Below are 26,513 nucleotides of genomic sequence, written 5' to 3' on the forward strand. Positions count from 1 at the left end.
AGGCCTTCATCTCATGCAGGCCACAAGTATCAGGGCCCAGCCTGTGAAGGAGAAGAAACAGCAAATTGCCAGGAATAATGTGTTAGATTTGAGCGGTGAGCTGGCCCTCTTTAAAGCTCAGAAGCCACGACCCACTACCTGCCACAACTGTGGTTTGTATGGTAAGTGCACCAGCGGTGCTATCTCTGTATACATGTCATTTATCCTGTTGTTCATTGGGGACAAAGCCTTAGTTATGCAATTTTGTCTTCAACATCTTCAAAAAGTCCCTCAAAATGCACCTTTTCACTCTGACTTACTGTCCCTCACTGATGCTCTAAACCCACAGCTGAACTCTGGACCCCTACCTTTCGTGCCCTACCTCTCCCTCTAGATTGTAAGCCTTCGGGCAGGGTCCTCCTCCTTGTGTCTTCTATCTGTTCATGCATTCGCTCGCTGTATAAGTATCTCTCAAAAATGTTTAATGCACAGCACATACAAATTGCATCTGTAAGCCAGAATATGCAGGGTCAAAACTGACTATTCTGCTTTTCCCTGCAGGAGTCAGGCCATGCAAATTTATTTGCATCTCAACAGGGGCCTTTTTTTTTTTTTTTGCCCCCACCTTAACCTCCCTTGAACATTATCCTGAGAAAGGGGAGCAGTACTGGTGCCCCATGCCTGGAAACACTGCAATTACACTCGGGGTTGGGTTTTGGCAGAGATTCCGCAGACAGACCCTCCCTAAGCATAGCCAGCGCCCAGGGGTAGCCGTCCACTGTTGCTCCCCCAAAGAAAAGATTGCTACCTAATAAAAATAACATACAAATGACATGACCTGGGAGCGAAATCACCGGAAGTAGGGTGGTCCCTTTCAACCATGAAAACTGGTTCCTCTATCTGTAAAATAGCGCTGACTCCAGAAGAGATTTCAGGTCACTGCTCCTTCTGCGGCCGAATATGTGCTTGTGCACAAGAGAATGTTGCACTGAGCATGTGACCATGACGGGGGCGTGCACGTTGGACAAGCCTGCATGGTAAGCTAGCCTCTTCCTGTTTTAAAGTTTGACTTTCCGGGAAAGCCAAACTTTTGGGCAAGGGTTTATGGGGAGCGAGGGGAGCTCGCAGGATAGCCTCCTGAACATTAGTATGCTTAGTTCACCTAGTTGTGTTTGGGTCAATTGTCCTTTAACCACTTCGTTAGCAGCGTTCTCCGGGCCCCTTAAGGACCAGAGACAGCTGGTACTGAATACAGGAGCTCGCCGATGTCGCGTCACTGAATATCTGCTGTCACTGTTCACACCGCACACTCGTCGCCTCAGCCCACCCGCTCTACCGTCACTGACACTGTGATCAATGTGAGCCAATGAGAATGGCTCAATGTGAGTCTCCGGACCGGCTCACAGAGCTCTGCCGTCATACCGACAGCAGGGCGAGTGACCACCAGAAAAAGGGTGAGTGAGAGAAACAGGATGTAGATTTCAATCAACACAGTCTGGAGCAGGTTAAATGTCAGATCCTACTAGGACAGTTTGATGGCAGGTGTGTACCTACCACAAACTATTTAATGCTGTAGTCAGAAGGTGCTTCAACAAAGTTTTAATTTAACCTCCTTGGTGGTAATAACGAGCCATGCTTGGGGTGAAAAAAGATGCTAGTTGCGGTAATCCCAAGCCTGGCTCAGGGTAGCCGCCGAGACGTTTGTGCAGACAGCGGAGCAGCGATTGTAACCCACTTCCCCCAGGACGCTTTTTTGCCTGTCTTCTTCTGGTCATTGGAGGCTCCCAATACCTCGGGAGAGATTGCTGTTTGTCACATAACATGATCTAGCCATAGTGTTAGAGGGCCAACCGGAGGACAGGAGGAACAATTGAAGCACTGGATCCCTGGGAGTTGAGTAATGTGCAGGGGCTGCTGCAGATCTCTCTGGGGGTTTGATTTTTTTTTACCTGCTTTGAATCTAAAAAAAATTGTACTGCTTTTAAAGGGGAACTGAAGAGAGAGGTAGATGGAGGCTGTCATGTTTATTTCCTTTTAATCAATACCAGTTGCCTGGCAGCCCTGCTGGTCTATTTCTCTGCAGTAGTATCTGATTAAAACCAGAAACAAGCATGCAGCCAGTCTTGTCAGATCAGACTTATAAGTCTGAACCACTGAAACACCTGATCTGCTGCATGCTTGTTCAGGGGCTATGGCTAATAGTATTAGAGGCAGAGGATCAGCAGGGCTGCCAGGCAACTGGTATTGTCTAAAAGGAAATAAACATGACAGCCTCCATATACCTCTCTCTTCAGTTCCCCTTTAAGGCCTAAAAATCTACAAAGCTTCATACTGCCATGGAGGTTAATGGCGTGCACACTTGTGTAACCTGCTTATTTGCATCAACACCGCCCTAATAGGCGTCAAGAGAGCCTGGCAGAGGACTTGCCAGGGGATGATTTGAGTTAGTTGGAGAAGTGAGATGACACCGACCGGTGGGGAGCTGTTTGCTTTCGTCATTCTTTGTCTTATGTTTTGTTTCTCTATTTTTTTTCCCCCCTCCACTTTTATTGGGTTGCTAATCTTTTTTGTGTAACTGGATTTGCTGTAAAATTTTATGCAGGAGCTCGTCGGTGTTCGAACTGCCATGTGACCTATTATTGCTCCGAGAAGTGCCAAGCAGAAGATTGGAAGGCCCATGTTATTTTTTGCAAACCATCAAACCCGTAAGTCATTGTCTCACAGAGGAAGGCATGTGTGTATTACCTGCTACCTTTCTTTACCTTGTTCCAAGATATGTAGTGCCTTTGTCCATACTGTAAGCTGTGATATACGGGCTGCACGATTTTAGGGAAAAATAAAATTGCGATTTTTCACTCAGAAATTGCGATTTCGTTTTTTTCACGATTTTTTTTTTTCAAAGCAAGCTTTAGCACTAAATTGCACATATGTGCAGGTGGGGCCTTCTGTGAGGACGCTGGGCTGGGGGCAGTTAACAATGTGCGGCGTATTGCGGAGTGCTTGAGCCGGGCAGCAGTTTCGGTTTTAAACCGCAAAACCGTGCAGCACTAACACACGCTCTGACACAGACAGACAGACACGCTCTGACACAGACAGACAAACACGCTCTGGCACACGCTCTGACACACAGACACGCGCTCTGACACACAGACAGACACGCGCTCTGACACACAGACAGACGCGCTCTGACACGCACACAGACGCACGCACACAGACGCACGCACATTTAAACTGCAAAACCGTGCAGCCCTACTGTGATATTTTAATCGGAAATATGAAAGCATGGAACCTCAATCAATCACTCTTTCCCAGCAATCCATCTTCTTACTGAGATTCTTACTTCTCAGATTAGACTGTACTGAATGGGACTCCGACCAATACAGCAAAGTACTTAAAGTTCTGTAGCTTGTGCTCTCCTCTTTCATTTGATGCCTGAATCGCCTACACCAAATAGTTTTCGGCGATTTCAATTTAAAAGCCGGGGCCGCCATCTTGGCTATGTTATAACTTCCAGGTCACCCCTGTCCAGAGGAGTAATCCTGTGATAGAGAAGTGCATCACTGAATGAAGCAGGAAGAGTAAGTGACATACATGGCCATTGAACAAGTTAAAGAGGATCTGGAACGTCAAAACATCCCCTGGGGGGACTCACCTCGGGTGGGGGAAGCCTCCGGATCCTAATGAGGCTTCCCACGCCGTCCTCCGTCCCTCAGGGGTCTCGCTGCAGCCCTCCGTGAAAGCTGTCAATATTTACCTCCCCATCTCCTGCGCAGGCGCTCTGACGGCTGTCGGCTCCGAAGTAGGCGGAAATACCCGATCGCCGTTGGGTCTGCTCTACTGCGCAGGCGCAAGTTTCCGGCGCCTGCGCAGTAGAGCGGACCGACTGAGATCGGGTATTTCCGTGTAGTTCGGAGCCGAAAGCGGCCACAGCTCCCCCGCTGGAGCCAGCAAAGGTAAATATTGAACTGACAGTCGGGTCTGTCGCCGGCTGTTGGGAGGGCTGCAGCGAGACCCCCGTGGGACAGAGGACTGCGTGGGAAGCCTCATTAGGATCCGGATGCTTCCCCCACCCGAGGTGAGTATCTCCCAGGTGATGTTTTTGATGTTACAGAGTCTCTTTAAGGAAGCAGGAAGAGGAAGTTGCATGCATGGCCATTGCAAGAGGCTCCTCCAAAGGGGTCATAGTACGACTGTATGAAGCCGTTTGGCCCCATGCATTTTATAGCAGCAATACCAAGGGGAGTTTGGATAAAGCAAGTGGCTGGTACGTATACTTAAAGGCATATCCATGCTCGGAGACACAGCATTTCTCTCTCAAAAAGAGTTCTTACAGCCTTAAACCTACTAGCACAAACAAAAATTGTAGCAGAAGAGCATTCAGTTAAACACAGCACTTTGTCCTGCCATGAAAAGCCCCTTCAGCTTAAGATCCGATCCAAGTGAAGATAACTGTATCTTTTGTTTACATTCCGCAGTTGTTACATTGTAACATCTGAAAAAGAGCTCTCTGTACTTCAAGCATACACAGTTCCGAACAGCTGACAAGAGGATTTTAATATATAATAAAAAGCAGCTTGAATAAAATGCAATGGCCTCTTTCAGAGCAGATAAACTGTACTTTGGGAACTTGTAATTTGTAAACAGACAGTACTACTTGTGCACGAAAAGCAAATATAATAACTGTATGGGTAATAAAAAGTAGGAAAACACATTTTTATTGAATATTATGTCAAAGTTTCAGACTACTTTAAGACCTGTACACATGCTTGACCGATGTCGCAGGACTGTTTTGGAAACCAATCCCTTGAGCGACTTCGCTGTACAGATGCATAGTCAGCCTGTAGGCAGATTACACACTGTTTCAGTGGAGGGGGAAGGGGGCGACGGAACAGCGTAGATGTGACATTATGCAGTGGTTGGGGCAGTTGGAGTCGGTGGTTTCATAAATGGAGTCGGGAGATTTTTGTACCAAATCCACAGTCCTGCAAAAAAGGTTTGGTTCGCACACCTTTGATTAAGTGCAATTTCTGCGTTAATTGCATGATTATGCACAGGAATTGAAATTGTTTCTGGGCCTCGAACTTTCTTCAGAAAAGTGCAAAATATACACTGTATTTTTTGCACTTTTCTGAAGAAGGGGACCCTTCGTGGCCCCAAAACAATTGTTAATTCCTGTGCATAATCATGCAATTAATGCAAAAATTGCACTTAATCAAAGGTGTGCGAACCAAACCTTTTTTGCATGCTTATAAGTAATAGTTCTCTTGCTGCGCCTCAATGACAATACATTGGATACTTCAAAAGAAATTTTTATTATATAGTATAGTAGATTGATCAGAATATAGTCAATTATAGGGAAATATCACCCCAAACTAATTTTGAGATCAGCTGACCTCACCACACTGCATACCCTCATGCACACTGATCCATTCACAACTCGGACTGGTTATATCCCTCCACAAAAAGCCAGCTGTTGCCACTCGTGATCGTGCAGGGAGATTCCACCTCAATTGCGTCCGGCAACAGATTACAAGTTTGTCCTTTGAGTAAGGCAGCGTGGTTGACACCCCAAAGCGTTTCTTTGGTATACACAAAAAATGGTTAAAACATATAAGCAAAAAATATAAAAATATATAAAAATGTTAAAATTCCGTTGATCTCTTATATTGTGTTCTTAGCATTCATAGTATTCTTATGCTCCGCATATAGCGTGTTAAAGCAAGTTCCGGATATTCTCAGATTAACAGGCAGTTCATAGCAGTTTTACTGCTCCGCATATAGCGTGTGACTGAGAGACTCACGTGTCCTTAACTGATCGGTGAGGAGGTTCAGGATTAGTAGCCGGGCTGTGATGGTTCTTCTCCGCAGCTCAACGTGCTCTCTTGTCCCGGCCGAGGACACCGAGAGCCCGGAGCTGCTTGTTGTTTAACGACGGTGTTCTCCGTGGAGCGGAAGTTTCAGGTGACGTCACTACTCTGTATCCACCAATCGGGTACCAGGAGTTGAAGTCGGGGGTTTCATAAACTGAGGAGTTGGAGTGTGATAATATTTGTACCAACTCCACAGCCCTGTCCAGTAATTTGAGGTATCCTCTACAAAGTGGTGGCTGGATAGTGTACTTGTTAAGGTCTCTGCCTTTGACATGGGAGACCAGGGTTCGAATCCTGGCTAGGTCAAGTACCTATTCAGTAAGGAGTTCAAGGCAAGACTCCCTAACACTGCAGGGTGGCCTCCTGAGCGCGTCCCTGTGGCTGCAGCTCTTGAGCGCTTTGAGTCCGACAGGAGAAAAGCGCTATACAAATGTTCAGATTATTATTATTATTAATTCACCAAGTGTGATATGGAGTGTTGCATTGGAGAAACATTACAGAGAGGACTCGGGAGAAGCGGACGCACTATTACAGGACACAAGTAGAGAATTATTGCATTCGGTGTCTTTCTTTTTTTCCAGGCAAGACAATTGATTGAAAACATGACCACTATGGGGTTGAAAAAGCAGTTTTGCAAATACAGTAGAATGCCTTTAAAGTAAACTCCACGGGACCAGGCAAAGTAGTTTACTATATCAGAAGTCTACTATATCAGAAATGGTCATACTAGTACTGGATCTTACTTTGGTCAGTAATTGGAAGTTGTTTTCTTTTCAATTTTTAAGTAAGCGAGCGCAGACTAGGCTAGATCAGTGCATAATATGCAGGTGTTTGCATTCAAAAATTGTGTAACAGCTTGCACAGGAAGCATAGGTCTCACCAGTTAATGCAGGTACAGTACTTAGTGTGTGCTTCTCTGTCCACATTTCTGTTCAGCCTGGATGATACTGTAGTGTGGCAGCCATGCACAAGCAAGTCATAAATGACAGGCAGTTCCCTCAGTAATCGGGCAGCAGCTCACACAGGAAGCATAAGTCTCACCAGCTGGTGCTTTTGAGGTAATCCACGCAGGCCCAGCGTAGTGTGCAGAGAGTGAGCAGGCTACAGGTGGCTGCCAGCCTACCCATCGACAATGGCTCATGGGTCTCTGACTGACGTATGATGCCTGCACCCGCCCTATTACAAAAGTTCTATTATATCCAGGTTTTACTATACCTGGCATTATGTGGCACACACACACACACACACACACCCTCCGCCTCCTTCCTTCCCTTCAGTTTTTTTTTTTTTAATTATATCAAATTTTACTATAAGAGATTATACAGTACATGGGAATGACCTAAAAACTCTAAATTACAGTGTCACAAAATAAAAAAATCTTGGTCTAAAAACTGATCTGGTCAGAAATTCTGCTGAGTATTGACTAACAACTACAATAATCTTTATTGAATTGTGATGGACGGTTCTATCCTCTTCTAGTAAGTTGGTCCAACATTCAAGGTTTATGGCCAGCAATTCTGTTACCAAACTTATTCAATGTTATGGGTAATATGCAGCAATTCTGTATTTCAGGGAAGTGACTGGTAGAGAGAAAATAATGAATGGAGAAAAGCCAAAAGTCGGGACAAAGGTAATCTAAGTGAAGAGACGTGACGAGGAGCATGATCTCCGGAGGTCTTTCACTATCTGGCTCTGAAACTTTGCTGATATACTGAAAGCGTTGCTACGGAAATTTTGTATTCTTGATGAATGATACAAATCTGAATCGAACTTCATTTCACCTTCTTTTCAAATTAAAATGAACCTGAGGGTAGGAACACATACAGTGGGTTGCAAAAGTATTCGGCCCCCTTGAAGTTTTCCACATTTTGTCATATCACTGCCACAAACATGAATCAATTTTGTTGGAATTCCACATGAAAGACCAACACAAAGTGGTGTATGAGAAGTGGAATGAAAATCATACCTGATTCCAAACATTTTTTACAAATAACTGCAAAGTGGTGTGTGCATAATTATTCGACCCCCTTTGATCTGAGTACAGTCAGTTGCCTATAGACATTGCCTGATGAGTGTTAATGGCTCAATAGTGTGCACCTGTGTGTAATCTAATGTCAGTACAAATACAGCTGCTCTGTGAGGGCCTCGAAGGTTGTCTACGAGAATATTGGGAGCAACAACACCGTGAAGTCCAAAGAACACACAAGACAGGTCAGGGATCAAGTTATTGAGAAATTTAAAGCAGGCTTAGGCTGCAAAAGATTTCCAAAGCCTTGAACATCCCACGGAGCACTGTTCAAGCGATCATTCAGAAATGTAAGGAGTATGGAACAACTGTACACCTACCAAGACAAGGCCATCCACCTAAACTCACAGGCCAAACAAGGAGAGCGCTGATCAGAAATGAAGTCAAGAGGCCCATGGTGACTCTGGACGAGCTGCAGAGATCTACAGCTCAGGTGGGAGACTATCCATAGGACAACTATTAGTCATGCACTGTACAAAGTTGGCCTTTATGGACGAGTGGCAAGAAGAAAGGCTTTGTTAACAGAAAGCATAATAAGTCCCGTTTGCAGTTTGCCACAAGCCATGTGGGGGACACAGCAACCATGTGGAAGAAGGTGCTCTGGTCAGATGAGACCAAAATTGAACTTTTTGGCCAAAATGCAAAACGCTATGTGTGGCAGAAAACTAACACTGCACATCACTCTGAACACACCATCCCCACTGTCAAATATGGTGGTGGCAGCATCATGCTCGGGGGGTGCATCTCTTCAGCAGGGACAGGGACGCTGGTCAGAGTTGATGGGAAGATGGATGGAGCTAAATACAGGGCAAACTTGGAAGAAAACCTCTTGGCGACTGCAAAAGACTTGAGACTGGGGCGGAGGTTCACCTTCCAGCAGGACAATGACCCTAAACATAAAGCCAGGGCAACAATAGAATGGTTTAAAACAAAACCTATCCATGTATGAGAATGGCCCAATCAAAGTCCAGATCTAAATCCAATCGAGAATCTGTGGCAAGATCTGAAAACTGCTGTTCACAAATGCTGTCCATCTAATCTGACTGAGCTGGAGCTGTTTTGCAAAGAAGAATGGGCAAGGATTTCAGTCTCTAGATGTGCAAACCTGGTAGAGACATACCCTAAAAGACTGGCAGCTGTAATTGCAGCAAAAGGTGGTTCTACAAAGTATTGACTCGGGGCCGAATAATTACGCAAACCCCACTTTGCAGTTATTTCTTTGTAAAAAATGTTTGGAATGATGTACGATCTTCGTTCCACTTCTCACATGTACACCACTTTGTATTGGTCTTTCACGTGGAATTCCAATAAAATTGATGCATGTTTGTGGCAGTAATGTGACAAAATGTGGAAAACTTCAAGGGGCCGAATACTTTTGCAACCCACTGTATGTGTTTATCATAGCCCATAGTGTAAAACATATGCGATTCTGCCTAGTGTGTTCCTACACTCAGCTGGATTTTGAAGAAAAAATTTGATACTTACCCAAGCAGTAGGAAGCATCTAGATCAGGGGTGTCGCACTCAACCATGCAATGGGACAAAATCTGAAACATGGTCTTATGCTGGGAATGCACGGTTGGTTTCTGCATGTGCGTTTCTGCTCTCAATCGTTTTTGACGCTCGATTCAGCTCTCAATTTTCTCTTATCTTCCACTCGCTTTTCTTATGTCTTTCCATTCACTTCTATCAGAAAATGAGTGGCCAAAGGATCGAAAGTGAGATTTGACATGTCAGAAATTATCTATCAAACCATCTAATCAGCTTAAAAACGAACCGTGTATTCCTAGCATAAGTTGCAGGTGAAATTATTTTTTAAGATTTAACATTCATTGAACAGTCTCAATCTATGTGTCGTAACTATGTTTGGGGGTCCTGCTCCTCCCCCTTCTGCAGAGTTGCACAGCAAAGTAGTTTAATATTTGCCTGCTCCAATACTGCTTCGGGTCTTCTCTGATCTTCCTGACAGCCGCACGCTCTATGCTGCATACCTCTGGCTCCTGCCATATCACGTGATCAGTAGAAGGTATGGAAGAACAGAGTGTGCAACTGTCAGGACGAACAAGACTCTAGGAAAGGGATGTACCCTATATAGCAGCACCACAATGACCAAGACTGAATTGAAATAATCAAGTAATCTTTATTGGACAATAACAAAACACCATTTATATAAAAACAATTAAAAATTACCGATAGGTGGAGTTTAATATAAATATGCAACAATAATCCAGTCAATACTAATACATTTTTATATATATCCACCTGATCCTTAGCAAAAATATATATAGTGGTTTGCAAAAGTATTCGGGCCCCCTTGAAGTTTTCCACATTTTGTCATATTTCTGCCACAAACTTGAATCAATTTTATTGGAATTCCACCCACGTCAAAGACCAATACAAAGTGGTGTACACATGAAAATTGGAACGAAAATCATACGATTCCAAACATTAAAAAAAAAAACGCAAAGTGGGGTGTGTGCGTAATTATTCAGCCCCCTGAGTCAATACTTTGTAGAACCACCTCAATTATAGCTGCCACTATTTTAGGGTATGTCTCTACCAGCTTTGCACATCTAGAGACTAAAATCCTTGCCCATTCTTCTATGCAAAACAACTCCAGCTCAGTCAGATTAGATGGACAGTGTTTGTGAACAGCAGTTTTCAGATCTTGCCACAGATTCTCGATTGGATTTAGATCTGGACTTTGACTGGGCCATTCTAACACCTGGATATGTTTTTTTTTAAACCATTCCATTGTTGCCCTGGCTTTATGCTTAGGGTTGTTGTCCTCCTGGAAGGTGAACCTCCGCACCAGTCTCAAGTCTTTTGCAGACTCCAAGAGGTTTTCTTCCAAGAGTGCCTTGTATTTGGCTCCATCCATCTTCTCATCAACTCCGACCAGCTTTCCTGTCCCTGCTGAAGAGAAGCACCCCCAGAGCATGATGCTGCCACCAACATATTTGACAGTGGGTATGGTGTGTTCAGAGTGATGTGCAGTGTTAGTTTTCCGCCACACATAGCGTCTTGCAGTTTAGCCAAAAAGTTCCATTTAAGTTTCATCTGACCAGAGCACCTTCTTCCACATGTTTGCTGTGCCCCCCACATGGCTTGGGGGCTTGTGGCAAACTTATGATTTTCTGTTAACAATGGCTTTCTTCTTGCCACTCTTCCATAAAGGCCAACTTTGTACAGTGCACGACTAATAGTTGTCCCATGGACAGATTCCCTCACCTGAGCTGTAGATCTCTGCAGCTCGTCCAGAGTCACCATGGGCCTCTTGACTGCATTTCTGATCAGTGCTCTCCTTGTTCGGCCTGTGAGTTTAGGTGGACGGCCTTGTTTTGGTAGGTTTACAGTTGTGCCATACTCCTTCCATTTCTGAATGATCGCTTGAACAGTGCTCCATGGGATGTTTAAGGCTTTGGAAATCTTTTTTTGTAGCCTAAGCCTGCTTTAAATTTCTCAATAACTTTATCCCTGACCTGTGTGGTGTGTTTTTTGGACTTCATGGTGTTTTTCTCCCAATATTCTCTTAGGCCCAGTGCACACCGAGCGGTTTTTGGAGCGATCCGCCGGCCGCATCCGCCTGGAAAAACGCTTGGCTAATGTATTGCAATGGGATGGTGCACACCGGCGGTTTGAGTTTTTTGCCAAGCTGCAAACGCGCCTCCTGCTGCGCGTTTGCGGATTTCGGAAGCGTTTCGTGCTCAATGTAAAGTATAGGAAAAACGCAAACCGCTCTGAAAAGCGTTGCATGTATACATTGAGTTAATCTTTATTCTGACACCAGAGTAGGGATGTTCAACATAAGCGCCTTTTATAATTGCATGGCAGCAATTACACTCCAAACAGGGAAAAGTACCCCTTTTCCCTGTCAGATCACTAGTACATTGTTTCCTGGTTGACAGATCAACCCTGCTCACCCTGTCACGTATTGTTTTAATTTTCTTGTAGGAGAATAAGGGTGGCTCAGTGAATAGCATTCCAAAACTTGGGTCATGCTGAAGTATGGGCCAATACTTCATAACGACCCCCTTAATCATTCCAGACTGTTTACAGAATGTCTGCACGAACGGGATCTTGTTTTTACTCTGGTTGGGGCTGGTAGAAGCCCCGGGTAAGTGAAACTTTTTTCGGTTTAGATTTCCTTTAATGCATCACGTGGGCTACGCTCCCGCTTCGGAAGAGTCAGGAAGAACACATCATTGGAGCAGGTGAATATTACACTGCTCCGCTGTGCTACTCTGCAGGAGAGGGAGGAGAATGCCCTCCATGGTCACTATAGTTAAGCCACTTAGGTTTTCAATCCGAGGAGAGAGCTAATGATCATTTTGTTGACGTGTCCCATGAGTAATTGCTGAACCCCGGCTGAAACGGACAATGTTTCAATCAGAAGCACTGTCACCGGTGTGTGCTCCTCCAGGCAGGAAGGCACTGCACTCTTTCTTTAGGTGCATTTAATGATGGACATTTGAAGATTTCTGAGGCCACATAAATGTCAAGGAGGTCCGCATTTGGCAGTGATAAAATAAAAAATCTGGTTGTTAAAATACAGCATTCGGTCTTTTAGACTTTTGTTTGCTAATTTATAACAATTTTCACAGGTGCAGTAGAAGTTTGGTAATTTACCGGCTGAAATTGATAAAATCCTGTTCGGTTACAGCTGAGCAATGCAGAGTTGTCTCTGTTTTGTTACATGCTGTTCCATGCATTGAGGGAATTACAATAGTAAGAGGCATCCTGACATCTCTTTGGAATATACATCTTTGTTATACTGTTTGTTATACTCCCTCTGCTCCCTGTGAATCTGACCATTAGTCTTAAATTGTTTTTATTGCCACAGCTTACATGAACTGCAAGAAACATTAAACATGCCATGCTTAGGTGATTTCCCCACTATAGCTCCTCTGCATCTTCAAACAAGAACCTAAAGGGTTAAACATCTGAAGGGCTCCAGGGAAACCTCTTTTGTTCTGTTCCCTCTGCTTCGTTGCCTTGGGGGGGGGGGGGGTAGAAAAACTTGGCCCTCCCGAGAAGACATTGCATCCCATCTATGTCAGATAAGCGGGACTTGCAGGAGACAGAGGCTGTTGCTATTGGCTGTCTGCTCTTGTCAGTCATAAATTATCCCTCTCTGCTTCTGTGAGTCTCTGGACTTTACCGCATGTTCTAGTCTTCATGAATTGACATTTTACTGACGTGTTGAAGTATTAACCGCACAAGTCTGTAATTTACCCCACTGCTCGGTAACTTCTGCTTTCCATGCGGTAACAGCCTTTATGAATTGACATTTTCCTAAGTGCTCGGCAAAGGCAGCTCTTTTCAGCATTACCTCATGCAGTAATACTTCACGAATCAAGGCCAATGTATTGAATGTGTAGTACAGATAAGAAATTAGTAGTCTGAGATTTTGATTTTCAATTATATAGCTTTATTTATAAATTGCATCGTTCTGTGAGTTGCAGTTTAGAATCCACACGCAGCCTTTTAAAGGAAACCAGAGATAATTGCTACTTACTGTTTTATACATACCTGGGGCTTCCTCCAGCCCCATATGAGCGGATCGCTCCCACACCGCCTGCAGATCCAGTATCTGGCCTCTTCAGCCAGTCGCGACCAGTCTGCGCAAGAGGAAGTGCGCTCCTTGCGTATCTCTCCAGCTCTGTGCAAGAGAAGTGCGCCCTCTACGTATCTCTCCGGCCGCTGGAGAGATACGTAAAGAGCGCACTATCTCTCACGCAAGCTGGCCGTAAGGAAGCCCCAGGTATGTATAAAACGGTATCAATCATCTCTGGTACTCTTCAAGCTGAAAAATAAACAGAAGTAATGACCCTTTGAACTTTTGTAGTAAAAACCTTATCTCAAGTGGTTTCTTGGCTTTTTATGCTCTTCAGAAGGCAGTTAGTAGAGAGGCTCTTTTGCATAGATATTGCCATGTGTCGTTACAGATTCCTTTTACGTGTATCTTGATGCCGGCTTGGCTTGCATGGCACCACTGGTGTGTGTGTGTGTGTGTGTGTGTGCGTGCGTGCGTGCGTGCGTGCGTGCGTGCGCGCGCGCCTGTGATAGCAGTCATTATGCTTACCATATGTGCTGCTGTTTTATCTCTAGCCTGATAGTATGCCATCTCCTGAGGCCAGGAACAATGAGGCGGATACACAGAGGATCATGTTCAGTGACTTACCGAGGCAGACCCACAGTGAGGGGACCGAGACTCAGGTGAGTGTGTCTTAATCCACAGAGTGGATGTGCAGGAAGAGTTAAGGGACACCCGAGGTGGAAAACTAATGAAATACCGTATATACTCGCAAGCAAGCCGAATTTTTGACCCCCCAAAAGTGGGCCAAAAGTTGGGGGGTCGGCTTGCTTGCGAGTCATGTGTGGGTGGGTGGGTGGATAGGTGCTGTCCCTCCCCGCTCCCCCCGCGGCCACCGCTGCTATTACCTTAGGCGGCGCCGCTGCCTCTATCCCCGTCCTCCTCCGGTAACTCATTCACAGCAGCGCGCCCCCCGCTGCTGTGATGACGCAGGAAACCATAGAGAGCGGTTCCCATAGTAACGGCATCACGCTACAGGAAGCCGCTCTCTATGGTTTCCTCGTCATCACAGCAGCGAGAGGCGCGCTGCTGTGAATGAGTTACTACCGGAGGAGGACGGGGATAGAGGAAGCGGCGCCGCCTGAGGTAATAGCAGCAGCGGCGGCCGCAGGGGGAGCGGGGAGGGACAGCACCTACCCACCCATACTGGGGCATTATGCTAGCTATATGGGGCACTATACTAGCTATAATGGGGCACTATACTAGCTATACTGGGGGCACTATACTAGCTATACTGGGGGCACTATACTAGCTATACTGGGGGCACTATACTAGCTATACTGGGGGCACTATACTAGCTATAATGGGGCACTATACTAGCTATAATGGGGCACTATACTAGCTATACTGGGGGCACTATACTAGCTATACTGGGGGCACTATACTAGCTATACTGGGGGCACTATACTAGCTATACTGGGGGCACTATACTAGCTATACTGGGGGCACTATACTAGCTATAATGGGGCACTATACTAGCTATAATGGGGCACTATACTAGCTATAATGGGGCACTATACTAGCTATACTGGGGGCACTATACTAGCTATACTGGGGGCACTATACTAACTATACTGAGCACTATACTAGCTAAACTGGGGCACTTCACTAGCTATACTGAGCACTATACTAGCTATACTGAGCACTATACTAGCTATACTGGGGCATTTTACTAGCTATACTGAGTACTACCTACCTATACTGAGCACTACCTACCTATACTGAGCACTATACTAGCTAAACTGGGGCACTTCACTAGCTATAATGAGCACTATACTAGCTATACTGAGCACTATACTAGCTATACTGGGGCATTTTACTTGCTATACTGAGCACTACCTACCTATACTGGGCACTATACTAGCTATACTGGGACATACTGGGGGGATCACGCGGCCAGCGTTTCCTACCCCCGGCTTACATGAGGGTCAATCATTTTTTCCTGTTTTTTGGGGTAAAAGTGGGGGGGTCGGCTTACATGCGGGTCGGCTTGCTTGCGAGTATATACGGTAAAACATTGTATCTATACTCCTTCTCCTAAATATGACTTTTTAAGATATTCCACAGTTTTATTTTACATTTAAATCTACTTTTTAAGTCTTTACTGTTTTATTGTTTTTGCTCAATGACACATTCGTTGAAGTATGCCAGACCTAAAATCTATGAACTATTGACTCTTTTTATCCGTTTCCTGCTATCAGAAGCCATTTTCTGCTAGGAAAGTGTTTTATAGTTGTAATTTTGTATAAGTCTTCGGGTGCCGGGTCGTGAAAGCAAGCTAAAAACCTTCTTTAGCTTTGGTTTGTGTATAAAAATAGGTTTTATTAACTTTACTGCTCCCCAATGTTACTTTAAATGTGCACTTTAGAAGAAAATGTAAAAAAGCGGGTAGCGGGCCTGCGGGTCGGGTGCGGGTAGCTGTTCTGCGGGTGCGGGTCGGGTTGCGGGTATCAAATTCACCAGAATGCGGGTCGGGTGCAGGTAGCGGGTCGCGGGTCGGGTGCGGGTATGAAAAAGTGGACCTGCGCAGGCCTCTATTTTCCAGTATGCCCAATCAATGAAAAGTGGTTAATATCCTGTCGATTCGACCAGCTTAGTCGATCAAGCAGGATGCAAGATATCAGGCGATCGTACAGCTACTGTTTACGTATCATTCGATTGACTCTGAAATTTTTGTAATCAGAGCATGGAGACACATTGGTCAGATCGATTAGTGAAGGTGAATCGCATAGGAATTGCTTGTAGTGCGTGGGTCACTAGTTTATCAACTTTAGATCAGCTATACTGAAGTTGGTTCCCCAATAGTCAGTCACTTTGTTGATTGAATCAGAATCGCTAGATGTATGGCTACCTTTAGTGTACTTGGGCATGGGGAATTATTTTTAAAGGAAACCAGAGAAGATATAAAATAAATTTTATACATTCTTCCAGCCCCATGCGCACGGATTGCTCCCATGCCACCGTCCTCAGCCTTCTGTATCGCCGGTACCGGGTCCCATAACTGCAGCCAGTCTGCTTAAGAGAAGTGCACTTTCTACGTATCTATGGCTTTTATCTTATATAGTCTCTGGTACACTAATGATAAAACAAACAAAAAATTATAAAAAGAAAAAATCACAACAGAACTGGTCCTGGCACACTCCTTATTTCAGTAGCTGGAATCCTCTGGATAGTAGTGCAGAAGATCCCCCTTGTTGCTGTACTTCTGGCTGTGGATGAGTGCATCCAAGTAAGGTCTGCCCAGCAGAATGCAGTTACTAGTGTATGGTTCATTTGCTTTTACTATTGGACAGGTGATATCGTCATGACATTTTACCAGAGCTGTGGAGTTGGTACAAATATCATCCAACTCTAATTCCTCAGTTTATGAATGCACCTACTCTAGGTACCCAAAATGGCTCTGACTCCTTGATTCTTTAGTCTAGTACTTACCAGGGCTGTGAGTTCGGTACTAAAATCATCCGACTCCTCAGTTTATAACTGATCCCCCCCCCCCCCATCTCCTGCTCCAGGTAACCAAAATTGTTTTGACACTCCGACCCCACAGCCCTGCATTTTACAACGTTACCACCGCACACATGATTCAGCCCTTGCAACCGAGATTTTCTGCCTTTTGTGATCGATCCATCTGACCACTTTTGGCTGGCATCGAAAGCTCAATCGGCCTACAATAATCATGTAGTGTATGGGCACCCTAAAAGTTTGAGAGCACATCTACTGTACTGCTCTGGTTGGGGAGGGAGAAAAGATAAAAATTTGAACAGTAGGTTGAACTTTATCCTGAAACTTTTCCTCTGTTTTCAGGCATATGTCTCAGAATTTTTGAGTCCAAGCAATTTCTTTATCCAAGTGTACAGTGAAAAATCTGTGGAAAATCTTATGAACCTCTGTTCATCTTTGAAGAACACCTATTCCTCTCCAGATTATCTGAAAAAAGCTTACGAACCGTCAGTGGGCGAAATCTGTGTGGCAAAATATGCCCAGGATCAGGTAAACAGCGGCTTGAGAATTGTTTCATGTATTGCTTACCAACTAGGTAAACAGCGGCTTGAGAATTGTTTCATGTATTGCTTACCAACTAAGATGTGTTGTTTATTAAGGACTTATCTTCCTCTCCCCCCCAGTCAAGCCCTGGCCTAAATGGTGCTGGATTAAAAAGAAAAAAAAATCACTTTTTAGTTTAACCTGTGGGTTTATACTCTTTCCTCAGACTTGGTATTCTTTCATGTACAAGTGAAGACTGGCAATACCAATAGTATTTAGCTTTTTATTTGAATCAAATCAGCAAAAGATGATCCCCTTTTCAGTGGGTGCCACTCTTTTTACCTGTTGTTACCAGCATTCTTTCATGATGTAGAAAATCCTCTCCCTATTTCGACCATCCACTGCTTGCATACACGTTGCAACGCCGCCGGAGAGTTGAGTGCAGGGTGAGCCAATTGCCGTTCCCATCCAGCTGTTGATAAAATCCTGGTGGCGTTCAATACTATTCCCCCTTTGAGTCGTATTAACTCAGAGGTAATTTGTGTCTGGCAGACGCTGGCGCCTGAATTACCCATGAGTGGACCGTGGACTATAGCATGGTAGCTACAGCAGTGCCCAGCTAAGGCGCTACTCGATGACAAGACCTGCTTCGCCGCTGCTCCCCTAGGCACTACCTCTACTGAAGCATTGTATTGAGATGATTTTAGATAACCAAATGGGCTCTACAAACTGCACAAATAAATAAAAAAAAAAAAAGTGCTACATTTGTGTCTATTTGTGCTGAAAAAAATAAGATTTGTGCTCCTTTCCGTTTTGAAGATAATATACACTTTCTGAGGTGTGCTACGCATGACCTTTTATAAAAATCTTTAAAGGGCCACTATCGCGCAAAAAGTAGGCAGTTAAAATCAGACAGAACCGACAGGTTTTGAGCCAGTCTATCTCCTCATGGGGGATTCTCTAGGTTTTCTTTTTCAACAGCAGTTGCAAAGCAAACTGACAAAATAGTGTGCAAGTGAGTAGGGAGGCTGGCTAGTATATTACTATTTTAGCAGTTAAACTGCTGTTCAGGAAATTCTGTTGAAAACAAAGAAAACCCTGAGAATCCCCCATGACGAGATGGACTGGCCCAAACCCAGTTGGTTCTGTCAGATTTAAACTGCCTACTTTTTTTTTTAGCAATAGTGGTCCTTTAATATATCAAACTATTGTAGATCGGTGATTTTGCAGCACAAACCTGGTGCTAACGCACCATATTCATGTCCATGTGCTGTTGTAGGGGGCTGGGTGATGTTCTTGTGTGGAGAAACAAATACTTGCTATTATCTTCATAACGAAAGCAGCAAAAGTTTTATTAGGCACAAACGTAGCACTAACCAAACATGGTGACATTTTTATTTGTGCTGATTGTAGGGGGGCTGCTCCTCAGATCCAATATAATGCCAAGCGGCTGCATCATGTGAAACTATGTGGGGTTAACAAACGAGCAGCTGCAGCAAAATCCCCCTAAACAAGCATTAAGATCAAATGGTTGATTGACGGCTGACTGGATTAGCTGCATGCTTGTTTCAGGTGTGCAATTTCAGACACTATTGACACATGAAAGATCAGCAGGACATCCAGGAAATGTGCATTGTTTAAAAGGAAGTAATTACGGCAGCCCCCATAACCCTCTCAGTTCAGGTGTCCTTTTTTTATTTTTAAAATTGACATTTTATTAGAGCTGGTTTGAACTTGGTATTTCTCTGTTACATTTCCTAATGCTGACTCCCTCTCCCAGCCAATAACTACTCCAGAGCTAGAGTGACACTAGTTAATACAAGCCCTGCCATGGGATTCTGAAATAACTGATGGCAGGACTTGGCACAGTTTGGGTGAAATGTTGGTCCTCTGATACAGAGCACACTATCTAACTGCACTACCATCTCAGGAACCTGTAGGCACCACAGTATTCTTCACTGCGTGTTTTCCAGACTTTCTAAGTGTTTCATGTAAAGTAAACCTGAGGCGAATCTCAGCCAAAAAAGATACTTGCCTAGGTAGAGGAGACTGGACCTTTCACATGCTTCCTGTGCCTTCCTCCCCCTGCTGCCACTGTCCAGGACTCTCTCGAAGTAACCTCGGCCAAAAAAAAAAAGGTACTTGCCTAGGTAGAGGGAAGTCTCTAGATTCTCTAAAGGCTTCCTGGGTCTAACTCCACCCTGCTGCCACTGCCCAGGACTTTTTCGAAGTAACTTCAGCCGAAAAAAAGGTCAGTGTTCTCCCCTGGTTCTTTTAGCCGGGTGCTTCACCCGGCTAGTTTTGGTGAGCACCCGGCTGTTATCGTCTCACCTTCTTCTATGCTGTAAGCAGAGGTGCGCACTGAAGCTCTGGCCTTGCATTCTCTCATCACGCCCCACCCGGCAAATTTTTTTTGCCACCCGGCTGGAAAACTATTCTGGGGAGAACACTGAAGGTACTTGCCGAGGTAGAGGGAAGTCTGGATCCTTCAAAGGCTTCTTGTGTCTTCCTCGTCCCTACTGCCGCTGCCCAGGACTTTCTCGAAGTAACCTCAGCCAGAAAAAAAGTACTTGCCGCGGTAGAGGGAAGTGTGCATCCTCCAAAGGTTTCCTGTGACCTCCTCTCCCTACCGCCACTGCCCAAGACGCTCTCAAAGTTCACAGCCACACTTCTCTTAATGCAAGAGCTAGCCAAACTGTGCCTGCGCAAGTACGCCTGTGCAGCAGCACAGAGCCACACGAGTAGCTCAAGCTCACTGTGCAGGCGTGACTATATTCACACAGACGCAGTCTGGTCATACTCATGCATAAAGAGGAGTGTGGTCGTGATTAAAAATCATTCAAGCTTTTGACTCTCTTATAGGCGGGTCCACTCGGTGGGGGCTGCCTCTTCTTAGGGAAGTATGTTTTGATTTTTTTTTTGGTCACCGCCGGTACACTGAAAAAAACAAGATTATAACTGGCAGGTCTGACTGGCATGATGCATAGCAGCCATCTGTAGATCCATGTAAGTAACACGGAGTATTGTTGTGTTGCAGCTCTGGTACCGGGCCGTGGTATGCAGCACTGAGATCATGTCTAAGACCGCACAGGTCCTGTACTTGGACTTTGGAAACAAGGAGGTGGTGTCGTTCAGTGACCTGCAGCCGGTGCATAAAGATATTCCTCTGCTTCCACCTTGTGTAAGTGCTGTATTGACTGTGATTTCATTCTACATAGATAATCCTTCTGCATACTGGCTTGCTTGTATGTTTGGGTTTTTTATTTATTTATTATTTTTGCACAATTTTAAGTACATCTAATATAGTTTCTCATCCCAATGTGTAGCATATGTTTCACCTGAAAGCTACTGAAGCATTATGTCTTTAAGTACTTATGTTTGTCCCTTCTTTCCCTTAAAGAGACATTTAAGGCAAAAAAATGAAAAAATAAATCTGTTTTACTCACCTTGGGCTTCTACCAGCCCTCTGCAGCTGTCCAGTGCCCTCGCAGCCACTCACTAATCCTCCTATCCCCTGCCGCCAGATACTTTCACTTTGCCGATAGGCCTGGCCACAGGTCTCCTACGCATTCCCCTCCGCAATAGCATCCTGCGCAGGGCGCTATTGCAGGTGGAAACGCATAGGCGATGCGGGGCCAGGCCTGCGCAGGCGCAGTAAGCCTGTCGGACGAAAATGAAAGTAGCTGGCGGCGGGGACAGGAGGATCCGATCGGGACTGTGAGCACGGGACAGCTGCAGGGGGCTGGTAGAAGCCCCAGGTGAGTAAAACTGTCTTCTTTTTTAGGCTTAAGGTTACCTTTAACTTTTTTCCTCTCTCTTCTAAAGTTGGCCAAGGGCTTAGGCTATTGATGATTGATATTTTGTTACCTGTTCTTTGAGCCTTTGCTGATCTGTGCTTTGCCAACTTAAATTCAATGTTTAGTTTGTGGATTTTGAAAAAAAAAAAGTATGAATCTATATAAAACAATGAAAAATGTACTTAAAAAAATGATTCCATATGTTATGGAACTGCAGGAGCGTAACTACTAGTCATGCCCCCACCCCCATTGTTCACACCCTCTCCCTTGTCTACCCCTGGTGACCCTCACAGCCTCGGGGCCCATCTTGCAAGGGTCATAAAAGAAAAAAGAGTGGTCTTTATAATCGTCACGCATATAACGAGCAAGTGTAGCCACAACACCTGACCAGTTGCATGGATGTAGTATTTGGGGCCCCCTTACTGCTATGGGTCCCCCTGCAGTTGTAGGAACTGCTCCCCTGTAGTCATGCCCTGGGTGGAAGTGCCCCCTTGTTCTAAGTTTCTGGTCAAAAAATCACTAGATAGAAATTCTGAGGTTTTGAATAATATATCTTCTAAGAAAGACCCCTCAACCAGTGGCATAACTGGGCTAGCAGTCTCCTCTGCTCTGACTGGTCTCTCCAGCGCTCCTGCTGCAGCTACTAGGTGTCCTCTCTGATCTCTGCCTTTCTCTCAGCCAGAGTTTGTCATGCAGTGCGCTAAAGACTGGGAGGAGGAGGACACCTAGTGGCTCCAGCAGGAGTGCTGGAGAGCCGACAGTGGCCGTCACTGCCGCCGTGCTGATCTGTGAGTCTAAATGAAGAGAAACAGGCAGGGAAGCATATGGGGAAGGGGGGGTTAACTCTGGTGGGAAGAGAAAGCATGACGTCTCTGGGATGGGGGTGGTCTCAAGCTTTGCAGAGGAGTCCTGTGACACAAGAGCTCTTTTACACTATGAATTGCGATCGCAAATGCGATTGAAAGCAATTTCCACTAATGCGATTTGCGCCATTATCCTCAGTATAGTAGAGCTCAATCAAAAAATCAAAATGCGAAAGGATGACTATTGCGCTCAGGCAAAAATCGTGACTCAATCGGGTCGCACTAATGGAAATGGCCGCTGCCTATTCCATTTGTTTTATTGTACGCAGGGGCGTTTTGTTATCCGTTAGCAATTGAAATCAGATTGCAAAACGCAGGGTAGTGGAAAAGGGCCTTTAGTTATGCTTCTGTCCTCAAACCTTTTATTAGGTAAAAAGGCTTGTAAAATGTGTAATCAATCACATCATCTTAGGCAAGTCGGGCAAAAGCTGCGCTGATAAGCCGGCATGAGCTGAAGTGTGAATCACAGCGGTGCTCATTCTGTAATTTGGACGACGTCAAAATACGATGCCCAAATTAAGATTAAAAACAGCGTAATTCGTCCGCCAGCGAAAGCAGCCAAATTACGTCTTACCCCAGCTTCAATGGCGGGAGAACGGGTAATTAACACCGCAAGGACTTTTGCAGGAGCAGATGCAACGTCTTTTGGAATTACCCTGTGCCCTAAGTTCCCAGCGCCTTAGCCACTTGAGGACCGGCTGATAATTCGGTGATCTGTGCTGCATGGGCTCTTCAGCCCGCAGCACAGATCAGGTTTGAGGCAGGGTGATCAGACTTCCCCAGACGGCGATCCGTCCTGTACCGCCTCTGATAGGCTTCAGCCTATCAGATGCCAGCGATCCCTGGCCAATCTGAGGCCGGGGATCGCTGATCTCCTTTACGGCGCTGCTGCAACAGCAGCGAAGTAAACACCGAGGATTTCTTCCCCGGGTTTTTACATTTCGCCTGCGAGCCGCGATCGGAGGCTCGCAGTCTGTTCCCGGAGACTCCCTCCGTGAACTGACATGGAACTATGGAAATAGGAAATACAGGATTGGAGGGAAGGGATGCGGGCGGGGACCGGAGCGATTCAGGAGGCGGGGGAGCAGCCGAGACTGACATTCGTGAGGTAAACTCAGCCGCATAGCGCGGCTGTGTTTTATGGGGTCTCCCAGCGCGGGGGGGGGGGGGGGGGGGGGGGCTTTGGAGGAAACTAACTAGCAACAGAGGCTGGGCTCTATAGGCAGACCCAGCCTCTGTATGCGGATTGCGATGTAAGTACCCCGCCTCTGGTTCTCTTTAAAATGAATTAAATATGGCAGCCTCCATATACCTCTGACTTCAGTGGTCCTTTAATTACATGTATGCGACCTTAGGGCCTTTTTCTACTGTGCTAGCATGCGCCTTGCAAGATGCACGGCGGCTTCACTTGCTGTGATGCGAGAATGCATCCAAATCCTTGTAACTGCCATGCATGGCTATAGGGATTTGCAAGCATGAGTCTGTGTATGTGGGGGTAAAGTTCGGGTCCCGGGAGCCCCATTCAGATTTCACGGTGGAGCCCCCTGGGTGGTTGTTACGCCCTGAGAGTGGGGGGGGGGGGGGGGGGAGGGGGGTGTCTGATTTATACCATTGCCCATTTCTGTTGCTTTGAGGAAGCGGTTTACTGTCAATAGTGGAGGAACTAGTACATAAGCTTGTTTTGGAATACTTCATCTTCCAATCTTCTGGGACATTTGAGAGTATGTAATGTAAAAAAAAAAAAAAAAAAAAAAATCAATTATAAAATTGAGTTTTAATCTTTTGATCCTCTTTTGGACACTTTTTTTTATTTATAAATGACCCTTTTGTTTTGTTTTTGTTTTCTGTCTTGCTTCTGTCACAGGCCATGAACTGCAGAATCGCTCATGTTGTTGAGCCTCCCTGTGGCTGGGCTCCTGAGTGTCTGGCTCATATGAAGAGACTACTTGTGGGACAACAGCTTTTGTTTCGCATTGTTCGCATGGAACTGGCTCAGCTGCCCCGATATTTGGTGGAGGTTACCCTTCCAGAATCAGGTGTGCGCCTCTGCTGGTTACTCCAGCATCCTTTCAGATTCTGTCAGCCGAAAGCTGCAGTCTGACAACACTGAGGATCAGCCTTAAAGAGACACTGAAGCGAAAAAAATGATGATATTATGATTTGTATGTGTAGCACAGCTAAGAAATAAAACATTAAAGCTGGCCACACACTGGCCCGATTAGCCACCGTTTCGACAGCAGATTCGATCACTGGGATCGAATCTGCTGCCAATCGTTCGCGCTACACGCCAAATTTCGATCCATTTCGTTCAGATCCCGTCGATCGCACCGTGCGGAAAATTACCGTCGATCGCCCGCGGGTAGGGAGCGCGTCGCTAGCGGCGTTCGAGTGCCCGACGACCGACGCAATAGAGTGGCATACATTACCTGCGACTCTGGTCTGGTCTCCGGCATGCTTCAGTTCCTCCTGCCCGGCAGGAAGTTTAAACAGTAGAGGGCGCTCTACTGCTTAAACTTCCTGCCGGGCAGGAAGAAGTAAAGCATGCCGGACCTGGAGACCAGAGCGGAGACGGAGCAACGGTGACCGGGGGGCTGGAGTCGCGCTGGCGGAGCAGGTAGTGTTTGTGTGTGGGGGGGGGGTTGAGCGGCGGCAGCACCACTACCACCACAACAGATTGTGAACGGTTTCAGGCTGAAATCGGTTCACAATCTGTTTGCAGTAAAGGTAGCCATACGATCCCTCTCTGATCAGATTCGATCAAAGAGGGATCTATCTGTTGGTCGAATCTGATGGCAAATCGACCAGTGTATGGCTACCTTAAGATCAGATACATCAGTGTAAAGGTAGCCATACACTGGCTCGATTCCCGGCCGTTTCGACAGCAGATTCGATCCTGGGATCGAATCTGCTGCCAATCGTTCGCGGTAAACGCAGCCGCCGATCCGATTCCCTCCCGGAATCTGATCGGTCCGTCGATCGCGCCGTGCGGGAAATTACCCTCGATCGCCCGCCGGTAAAGTGCGCGTCGCTAGCGGCGGCCGATCCGATCAGGTATACATTACCTGAGGCTGGCTCCCGGGCGTCTTCTCCGTGCTGCACGGCTCTGTTCCGGCTCCATCCCGGCGCTTCCTGTGTCACTGCAGTGACCAGGAAGTTCTAATAGAGGGCGCTCTATTTGAACTTCCTGGTCACGGAGTAACACAGGAAGCGCCGTAATGGATCCGGAACAGAGCTGTGCAATGCGGAGAAGATGCCCGGGAGCCAGCATCAGGTAATGTATACGGGGGGGGACAGGCGTCAGGAGCAGCTCAGCAGATGGTGAATCGGTTTCAGGCTGAAATCGATTCACAATCTGTTTGCAGTAAAGGCAGCCATACGATCCCTCTCTGATCAGATTCGATCAGATAGGGATCTGTCAGCTGGTCGATCTAATGGCACATCGACCAGTGTATGGCTACCTTAATTGTTTCCAGTACAGGAAGAGTTGAGAAACTCCAGTTATCTCTATGCAAACAAGCCATTAAGCTCTCCGACTAAGTTAGTCGTGGAGAGGGCTGTTATCTGACTTTTATTATCTCAACTGTTCCTGGACTATTTACTTTTCCTCTGACAGAGGAGAGGTCATTACTTCAGACTGCTCTGAAAGACTCATTTTGAATGCTGAGTGTTGTGTAATCTGCACATATATTATAGAATGGTACAATGTTAGAAAAAACACTATATACCTGAAAATAAAAGTATGAGAATATTTTCTTTGCTACTAATCTTCTAGTAATTATTCATAGTACACAACCAATTCACTATATCATATTTTTTTTTTCGCTTCAGTGTCTCTTTAAAGTGTCCCCCAGCCAAATTTATGGTAAAAAATTGCATACTTACCTAAGAAGTGGGATGCCTCTGGTTTCTAATGAGGCTTCCCTCACTGTCCTCTGGTCCCCCCGTTGCCAAGCCTGGACCCTCCAGAGACCCTCTTTAGTTGCCTCACATTTTTATGCAATGGTTTTGCTCAACTCCCTGAATTAAAGCTTGAAGTCTGCACTTCAACCACATTCGAGTTGTTTCATTTAAAGTGACTCTGTAACAAAAATTACAATGTTTTTTCTACCATCCTACAAGTTCCTAAACCTATTCTAATCTGTTCTGGCTCACTGCAGCACTTTGTACTATCACGGTCTCTGTAATAAATCAATGTATCTTTCCCCTGTCAGACTTGTCGGCCTGTGTCTGGAAGGCTGCCAAACTCTTCCGTGCTGGTCTGTTCCTCTATGCACACTCCAGTGTGTGTTTTATTTACATAAGCCAGCAGCTTCTCTGCTATCTTATCAGTGATAGAAGAGAGCTGGATAAAAATCCTCCTCTGTTAGGCTGTGAAAGTAGCTGGCTGACACATACTGAG

The 26,513-nt window shown here is 45.6% G+C and overlaps 1 protein-coding gene across 6 annotated transcripts in view; it reads left to right on the plus strand.

Moving 5' to 3' along the window:
• Positions 1–26,513, plus strand: part of TDRD1 (tudor domain containing 1) — a 135,067-nt gene that overhangs the window by 56,997 nt on the left and 51,557 nt on the right. For all 6 annotated transcript variants that reach the window (XM_068258004.1, XM_068258003.1, XM_068258008.1 and 3 more), the window contains exons 4-10: positions 20–161; positions 2,582–2,684; positions 7,422–7,479; positions 13,986–14,093; positions 17,275–17,460; positions 20,492–20,635; positions 23,979–24,150. In XM_068258004.1, the coding sequence (XP_068114105.1) occupies positions 20–161; positions 2,582–2,684; positions 7,422–7,479; positions 13,986–14,093; positions 17,275–17,460; positions 20,492–20,635; positions 23,979–24,150 (913 nt within the window). The remainder of the gene's footprint in view (positions 1–19; positions 162–2,581; positions 2,685–7,421; positions 7,480–13,985; positions 14,094–17,274; positions 17,461–20,491; positions 20,636–23,978; positions 24,151–26,513) is intronic.

This window comes from Hyperolius riggenbachi, chromosome 10 (assembly GCF_040937935.1).
Source record: "Hyperolius riggenbachi isolate aHypRig1 chromosome 10, aHypRig1.pri, whole genome shotgun sequence".
Taxonomy (NCBI): Eukaryota; Metazoa; Chordata; class Amphibia; order Anura; family Hyperoliidae; genus Hyperolius; species Hyperolius riggenbachi.